The sequence below is a fragment of the Cucumis sativus genome, chromosome 4, assembly GCF_000004075.3.
Source record: "Cucumis sativus cultivar 9930 chromosome 4, Cucumber_9930_V3, whole genome shotgun sequence".
Taxonomy (NCBI): Eukaryota; Viridiplantae; Streptophyta; class Magnoliopsida; order Cucurbitales; family Cucurbitaceae; genus Cucumis; species Cucumis sativus.
Window position 1 is genome coordinate 2,345,126 of NC_026658.2, and position 8,387 is coordinate 2,353,512.

The 8,387-nt window shown below is 30.8% G+C and overlaps 1 protein-coding gene and 3 non-coding genes across 4 annotated transcripts; all 4 read right to left on the reverse strand.

The window, feature by feature from the left end:
* Positions 1-2,026: 2,026 nt before the first annotated feature.
* On the reverse strand, positions 2,027-5,097 carry LOC101206095 (protein CMSS1). The gene is made up of 6 exons (XM_004152031.3): positions 4,784-5,097; positions 4,435-4,630; positions 4,283-4,355; positions 2,758-2,807; positions 2,493-2,606; positions 2,027-2,386 (listed from the first exon to the last, which is right to left on the reverse strand). Exons 1-6 carry the CDS (start codon positions 5,043-5,045, stop codon positions 2,266-2,268), a joined length of 816 nt encoding a protein of 271 aa, XP_004152079.1. The 5' UTR covers positions 5,046-5,097; the 3' UTR covers positions 2,027-2,265.
* On the reverse strand, positions 3,130-3,211 carry LOC116403583. The gene has a single exon (XR_004216388.1). It is a non-coding gene; the product is annotated as a small nucleolar RNA Z122 (small nucleolar RNA).
* LOC116403581 lies at positions 3,520-3,605 on the reverse strand. The gene has a single exon (XR_004216386.1). It is a non-coding gene; the product is annotated as a small nucleolar RNA Z122 (small nucleolar RNA).
* On the reverse strand, positions 3,922-4,006 carry LOC116403582. Its single transcript, XR_004216387.1, has one exon. It is a non-coding gene; the product is annotated as a small nucleolar RNA Z122 (small nucleolar RNA).
* Positions 5,098-8,387: the final 3,290 nt, after the last annotated feature.

The window sequence follows — 8,387 nt, forward strand, 5'->3', positions numbered from 1 at the left end:
GAGTCGATTTGATTGACTGAAATCAACAGTTGTCCAAAAAAACTAAGAACCCAACCAATTGACCGATTTTTATGACTCATGTAATTAATTCTGTCCAAAAACCAATCTATAAGCAATCCAATACAATAATGTAACAATTTTAAATGAAATATAAGCATTATAATGTAAAACGACGATGTATTAATACTAGTGTTTCAATTAAAAAAAGTGTCAAAAATTAAATACTTGGAAATTGAAGAGTGATTGAACTGATGGTTGGTTTTCTATAACAGTTTTCTCCCAAAAGCAACGTACACCCCTATTTTATACCATCATCTTTGAGTTTTATGAGACTTATACTATATCTATCTCTTAACGTGCAATACAAATCGCAACACAACAATAAAGTGAACTTATTCAAGAATAATATAAAGAATTATATTTATTGGATTTATTATTGCCAAAAAAAATATATAAAATTTATGAAATGACATCACGTGTTTTAAAAAGATCAAAATTTTCCATTAAAGGTTGGTTCATAGCTTTTTCTAAAATCCAAGAAAAGTTCCAACTTTTTATAAGGTTTATAAACCATTATTTAAATGAAAACTCTTTATAGCATTTATCTAGAAGCTATAAGAAGTTTAGCATTTTCAAAATGCTATAAAAGTTCTAAATTACAAAATAATCATTCCAAAAACGAGCACCAAAAAAGAACTGTTAACCACTAAAATTATAAACGTTAAGCTCCATAAGATAGGGATATTGTAAAGAGTCACGATCCTTTATAATGTCCTAAATAGAAAGGAGTCTTTAAGAAGATAATATTCTTTGCACCTCGTAATATTCTTTAGGCCTTCATAATTTAATACGAGACTTTCCATTAGAAGTCAAAGTTCGAGTCTTCATCCATTTTCAGTCCCTTCCCCCCTCTTCCTATGGCTTCAGAGGATAGGCTTTCTCTCTAGTAAAGCTTTTTTGTGCAGTACCTGTCCTTATATGCATCAAAATAGAAGTAGCACTTTCTTGATTCTTGTGGCTTCTTCGCTAGTTCAATACTTTTTGAACCTTGTGTTCTTTCTTCTTCTTCTGGATATTTTTTGCTGCTGATTTCTTTTTCTTCCTTTTCTTCTTTCTCCGTCTTCCTTAACAAAAAAAGAAACTAATAAGAATGTCAAATCCCTCTATTATATTCTGGACTCCAACTCAGTTGATCCCCTTCCCCGATCCAACTTAGGATAACCTCTAGCTAAATCACACTCATGAAAATACAAGATACTAGAACGGTAGATTCTATCATGGATATACATAAAGGTGGGAAGATAAAAGACATAATTCTCGTGTGCGGACACTAGTCTGATTAGAAAATCCTTATAGGGTATGTTTTAAGAGCAATTTTAGAAATAGTATTTTTTTTTATAAATAAATAAATAATAAATTAAAAGTGGTTTGAATTTAATGATTTGAATGTTAGGTGTAATACTAAAAGTGAATTGATTGAAAGTGCATATTAAATAATAGATTTGTAAGCGACAAAAAGTGAGTTTACATGTCATTCGCATAAGAAGAGAATATATGGTTTTAATAAGTTTATGCAATACAGAGTGTAACAAAATGACAACAAATGAAAAAAAAAAAAAACTCCTCCACTCACCACTCCTAATACTAAATAAATACAATTTTAAATTCTCATACGTAACTTTGTAAATTTAAATAAAGTTTAAACTTTGGTGGCTAATCCTTGCTATTTTTATTTCTTGACAAATGTAATTCCACTTGAACAATAATTGAGCTTAATTTACGCATACATAAGAAAACTAAAATAGGTTTTAAACTTGTAATCAATCAACCTTTTCTTATGGAAAGCACACTGTCATTCGTCTATAATCTCCAAAGCATGAAATCCTTGATAGACTACAAACTGCCAATCTACATTGTACTTATATATTAAATTCAAATTCAATGCGTAATGTGTTAGATTATTAATATTTTGAAAATTAATTTCCAGCCTCCACTCCTACAGAAATTATACATATAAAACGAGGTATTTATGTTAAATTAGTAAATTAGAAAAAGTGAATAATTTATACATAATTCCAAAATCTATTACACAATGTAATATTTCACACAGCTTGACTTCAAAATTGACTCAGCTCAGATTGCAAAATTTTGGTACAACAAACCAAATCGGAATTATAGGAATGAAACGGAAGTTGGGGAAAAATGATCAAGTGATGAAAGATAATTTGTGGGAACTGATGAACTTTGAGGATGCATTAACAATAACTAGATTTCCTTTTTTCTTCGTTTACGAGTAGGTTGTAAAGGTCCAAAGAGGCAAATTCGCAGCTCACCCTCAACTATCCGCGGGTGTAAGTAGCTCTTGTATAAATCCCAGAATTCATCTCTGCAATATGAATTTTATGAGCAGCTATTTATATAAAAACATTCTCTTCTAATTTGAACATAGATCGAGGAAGTTGAGACAAGTTATATAAAGGAGGTTTTCAAACCTGACTTGTGGAAGTGAAAATAAAGAATATCCCTTGACATCTGGTTGAACGTCCAGCACAATGACGGCTAGTCTTGACAGCCCCAACGCCTCAATGTCAATCAATTTTTTAATCCTAAAATAGACACAGAAGAGTATGTATATGAGAAGAGATAGATCCCGGAAGAATGTAGATAATCAATATAGATGCTCAACAGTACTCCATTAGAAACAAAATCTGGAACTAGAATTCCTGAACGATAAACCCAATACAAAAAAAGCCTAACCTGCTCGGTGTACCACTCGCAATGTTAACACGGTTCTTCAACAGCTGTACCTGCACCCATCATAAAGGGAATAACAATAACAGTTCAAGAGATATGAAAACCAAAACCGACAACTGGATGTTTTAAGAAAAACCACCAAGTAATGTTGCATTACACAGATGGTTAGAGACACAATTGAAATTAGATGTCATTTGAAACAATTTTGCACAATTCAAAAGGATCTTGAACGAATTCAGCAGAAATGTGAACTAGACGGAATTATCTAAATCACAACAGAATAACAAAACCTGGAATTGCCTCATCCCCCCTTTCATCTTGGACCAAAAACATACTTTATGTGGTAATTGCATAGATTACACCCAATAAACAATTATAGGGATCAGACTGACGTGCAATAGAGTTCAGCATAGTATCTACCTCTGATGAAATTTTCAAATTGTCTTCATTTCCCATACTTTAAAAATAAGATAACATAATTGTGATCACCATAGGCAACTGAAAATAATATTGGGAGTTCAGTTGAAGATTTCACATAAAAATAAGAGATCTGTGTCCAAAATGGATGTAAGAAAACAAAAAGAAGAGGGAACGCAAAAAATTTAAAGGAAAAGTTAAGGATGTTAATGATTGTTTGAAGAGGTCAACGGGGAATGCAAAAATGCCAATTCTCTATCCTTGTTTTTTAAAAAACCATTAAAAATAACAAGAAAAATTCAAGTCTAGCATTCATAAGCTCAGAAATGACAACCATGTTATTGAGAAAACGGGATCAGACTGACGTGCAAATAAAAAGTTCGGCATAGCAACTGCATCTGAGAAACTTTTCTAGTTTGTCATCACTTCCCAAACAAAATAAAGAAAAGCAGTTGCATGGATGCACATGGAAACCACTAATTGGCCAAGACACCCAGTTACCAAAAAAAGAATAGAGCCATAAAAATCACCAATTGCTAATGCTGAATAATGTTACTTGTTATGTGTTGAAGAATCAAGAAGCTAAATCACTGCTTGAGCTTTCCAAGCTCATGAAGAGAAGCAGTGTATAACAAACACTTTTCACAAAATTAATCATGTGACCATGAAGATCAAAACTGGAATGAATCACAAAGATAAGATAAGATCAGTTTCAGAAATCAGGAAAATTAAAAGCAAAGGTAATGAAAATACAGGATCAGACTGACGTGCAAACCATTAAATTCAGCAGTGTTTTTGCCTCAGATGGTTTTTTGAATTATCTTCATCTCCCAAACAAAATTTTGAAACTACGAGGTTTTCAACATAAAGAAAAGAATGACTACTTCAGGCCTCTTAAAACATATCAAGAACTCTTCCCACTTGTTCCAGATAGCAAAATATAAACAATTATCATCCACACTCTGTTTAGCGTTGATATACAACAAGCATTCAATTGAAAGAATTGGTAAACCATACAACTTGAAACATCATCAAACAACAAAAACATATGTTACCCCTATCTCAGAATCATCTAAAAGAGAAAATATCATGGAAAGAAACTTCCACCTACCTGTTCCTCAACCTTCATGTGCTTCGAAAATAGCTTTACAGCATGGCATTCTTGAGTTATCGATCGAAAACCCCTAATAAATATAAATGAGTTACACAAAAGCACGCACTTATTTCAAAAACATACTAGCAGAAAAAAATTATCCATCTTACTTTAAAAGTTCAATCGACCTAAGTGCAGATGTACTGATTATAAGAACTGCAGGACTCCCAGGTTCAGTCCGTCCTTCCAAGAGTTCCCCCTTACATAGAATTTCTTTCCACGACGATCCAAAAGCTTCCTTAACATGTTTCACCAAACTTTTATCATCCTGAACTGAACTTTCAGGAGGACCCAGAATGCATCTATCTACAAAAAATTTCAATCATAACAAAAACCAGATAAATTCTCACGCATTCAGAAAAGAAAAAATGGATGCCGAATACAATTAAACACTACAAAACATATTACATTATATTCCATGGAAAAAGAATAAGAATATGACACAGATTAGTAAAGCACCTTTCATGGAATCCAACTCAAGAGAAGAAACCTGCACATCATTAGCCGTTTGGAACTCATTCAGGAAAAAGCTGAAGGGCTCCAATGGAAGTGGCTCTGATGCAATGGCTTCACTACCATTTGTGGTCTCTTGAGCATGGCGATTGTGGTTCACATCGGGCTTTCTCTTCTTGGCGTTCCTAGGCTTATTAGGAGGCCGCTGTTTACGTTTATTTCTAGGGTTTCGAAGAGAAGACTTGTCTGCATTTTCTAAACCCACCATTTTTTCTAGGGTTTAAGAGGACGAAGTGAACGCCAAACTTATAGCCGGAGGAGGCGGCTAAAGAACGGAAATTCTTTGGGTTTTGTGGGCTTTTGTGAATAGGCCCAGTTAAAATAAGCATGTAGCCCAAACACAAGGCCCAATTTCGACAATAGGTAATGTTTGATGGTATAGCCCTCCCTTCTCATTTGGCCCAACACGTTAAGTCTACGTGTTTGGATTGACTTGAAAAATTAGGGCCCATTTGGTAATGTTTCTTTAAAAAAAAAAATGTATTAAAGAGTATAATAATTTAAAAAAATAAAAAACACTAATAAAACTAATTGAAGAACGATGTTGTTGATAGATTGTAAAACTTATTTAAATGAACAAAAGTGAAACTACAAAGACGAACATTGAAAAAACTACGAAGAAGAGAAGAAACATGTAACTTGTTGAAAAGAAATCGATGAGAAAGATCATGTATTCGTGATTTGGATTAAAAAATGTACCTTAGTGATGCTAACGGGTTTCTAGGGCATTTTTTTAATTAACTTTCTAGGTACAAACAATCCAAACAAGGTGTTAGACTTGTTAATTATATTTTCTTATATGGGCATGTAGTCTTAAACTATGTTATCAATTTACCTCACTTTATCATATATGCAATCATTTCCTATTTTGAATCCAAGGTGAGAAACTATATATTCAAGAAATTATTAAGTTTTTTTAGCTGAACATAAATATGAACGACATGAGAAAAATATTCAAAGTAAAGTAATATACTATCTACATTAAAGTTGTTACTACTTACAAAACTATAGTTTTCAACTTTTCAACCATTTTACTAAAAATAAATCAAACCCATATTACAAAACATTGAAAACATTAATTTCTTATACAATGTATTCACAACAACATATTAATTCTCTAACCCTTACCTATATAGGTAGTTGGTAAGGTTGAAATTGATGAAACTCAACCATATTATATACTTATTCCAATATTTGTTTATCACAAGTTAAAAGGCATATGAGATTGTATAAGCATGGGCATAGTCCACTTTGTGAAGTGTTTGACATTTTGTTGAGATTCTGTCTTGCAAAACAAAAAGGGTCAATAAATAAAGAATAATACAAATTTTATAAGTTCTTCAATCTCCCACTAGAGCTTATGGTGGAATTACCACCTATGCTTCTAGAAGTTGACAAACATATATATATTGGATGATTTAACCAAACAAATATATCCTTAAAATCATGATGATAAGACATGACTATAAAGTACATACATACTCTTACATACATACATATATATCAATTTTATGTTTTTAACTCCATATTGTTGAGTGGAAATAAATAAGTGATGTTAGTGTTGTTGGGCTAAACATTTGAATTTGATATATATTAATTGATGTTTTAAATTCAAAGTTGCTAATGTGTGTATTGAGGTTGAATGGTTTTGGGTTGAGATCATAATGGGATATAAACCAACTTAATCATATGTTTATTTGGAGTGAATGGAGAGTTTTGGTTGCTTGGTTTTGTTTATTCCCCCCCCCCCCCCCCCCAAAGTTGATGGAGTATATTAATTAAATTATCACAAAAAAATCCCACGGAACCTTTATGTGACACTAATAGTAAACTTGTGTTGAAGAGAAAATAGTGTAGTAAAAGAGGAAAATTGCACACACCGTACACTTTGATGCTTAAGTTAAAGAGTTAAAGAAATTAGAGAAAGATTCAAGTTACTTCATGTAGAGCTATACAATAATGTATTTTATAGAAAAGGTTGGTTTAGATTTTTTTTTTTTTGTTTTTTGAATATGATGATCTAATAATTTGATCAATCGTATATGAGATTCTTGGGCTCTAAGAAAATGCTAAACACACTTTACAAACGTCGATGGTTAGAAGGGTTTGGTCATGATCTCAACGATGATTTAGGCTAGTGGTATGTTGAGGTGCTAAAGTCAAACTCAACCCTATTGGCTCAATAGACATATGGGTAGTTGTGTTCAAAGATTCAACTCCACTATGTTGACTCGTTATAATCCTAATTTAGTCATTATTCAGTTTTCTTTTAACCTTATTGATTAGGTTTTTTTTTTTACCAAAATCCCTCGTAATTAACAAATTGTATTATTTTGTTTTATCACTAAAAAAATTTGGATCCAACCATTGTAAAGGTAAAACATCAACCTAATCGAACTTTAAGATGATAATTGATTTTTTTTTTTATTTACCGACCTATGCACGATTTGATCAAAAGAGAAATTAAAAAAAAGAAAAAGAAAAAAAGAAAGAAAGCTATATTGAAATGGGTTGTATTCCTAACGTCTAATGGGCCGGGTTACTCAGCCCAACGCACAAAACACATTTTTAAACCAATTTTAATTTACTTTTAATAATAGATTTAGCAAAATTCATATTTCAGATTATCTCTCATAGTTCTCCATAAATATAATCTTTTAATTCTCATACCAATGCCTCATTATAGGGTATGAAAAATAATTTTATTTGGTGAATAATCTAAACATGTTGTATAGTTTTAGTCCATCCTATCATCTTTCAAAATTTTCCTTTTTAATCCCCTCAATTTTGATAAAAATAAAAAATAAAAGGCTAATTCTTCTCGTCTTAATAGGTTGAATATTTATAAATAACTAGATTGAAAATAAAAATGTGGGTATTAAAGTTGAATTATCGTAAATTAAGAAACTCATACCAAACGTAGGAAGAAAGAAAGAAAAAAAAGTAATGGAAGAGTTCTTCACTAAAATATAATTTAAAAATCGAAGACAAATATAATTTGAATAAAAACGCAAAACGGCGGCGTTTGGTTCAGACCTACATCTAGACGCCAAATTAGAAGAAAATTTATAACAACAAAATTTGAAAGTCAGACATAGACTCTTATATTTCCAAAATGTCTTTACCATTTTTTTTCTCCAATTTTATTTTAATGTTATGTGATGTTAATCAATCATGCATGTTAATTCTAATATACTATTTATGTTGACTTTGTTTATTATTATTCATTTACAAAAAAAAAAAATTTAACATTTTAATCCAAAATTAAAACTTATTTAAAAACTAACAATAATTTAATTAAACATTTAAATCTATATAGTTTGACTTAAAATCACTTCTAAACATGTTTTTAATAATTCAAATTTGGAAGATTGTAAAATTATATATTAAATTAATTTTCGATTAAATAATAAAAAAGAAGTTCAACATACTATTTCTAGTTGATATATATCAAAGACTTAATATGTTTTAATTCATACATCCATCCTATCTAAAAAAAAATCCATTAAATATTGAAAATAAAAAGAAAAGTAAAATAATATAATTATTG

Bases quoted from the DNA above. Each gene is read 5' to 3' on its own strand.
- LOC101206095 (XM_004152031.3), bottom strand. From the start codon at position 5,045: ATGGTGGGTTTAGAAAATGCAGACAAGTCTTCTCTTCGAAACCCTAGA. The intron at 4,631-4,783 runs GTGCTTTACTAA...AATTTTTTGTAG, and splicing joins TGAGTTGGATTCCATGAAAG to ATAGATGCATTCTGGGTCCT. The intron at 2,808-4,282 runs GTAGGTGGAAGT...TGATGGGTGCAG, and splicing joins ACATGAAGGTTGAGGAACAG to GTACAGCTGTTGAAGAACCG.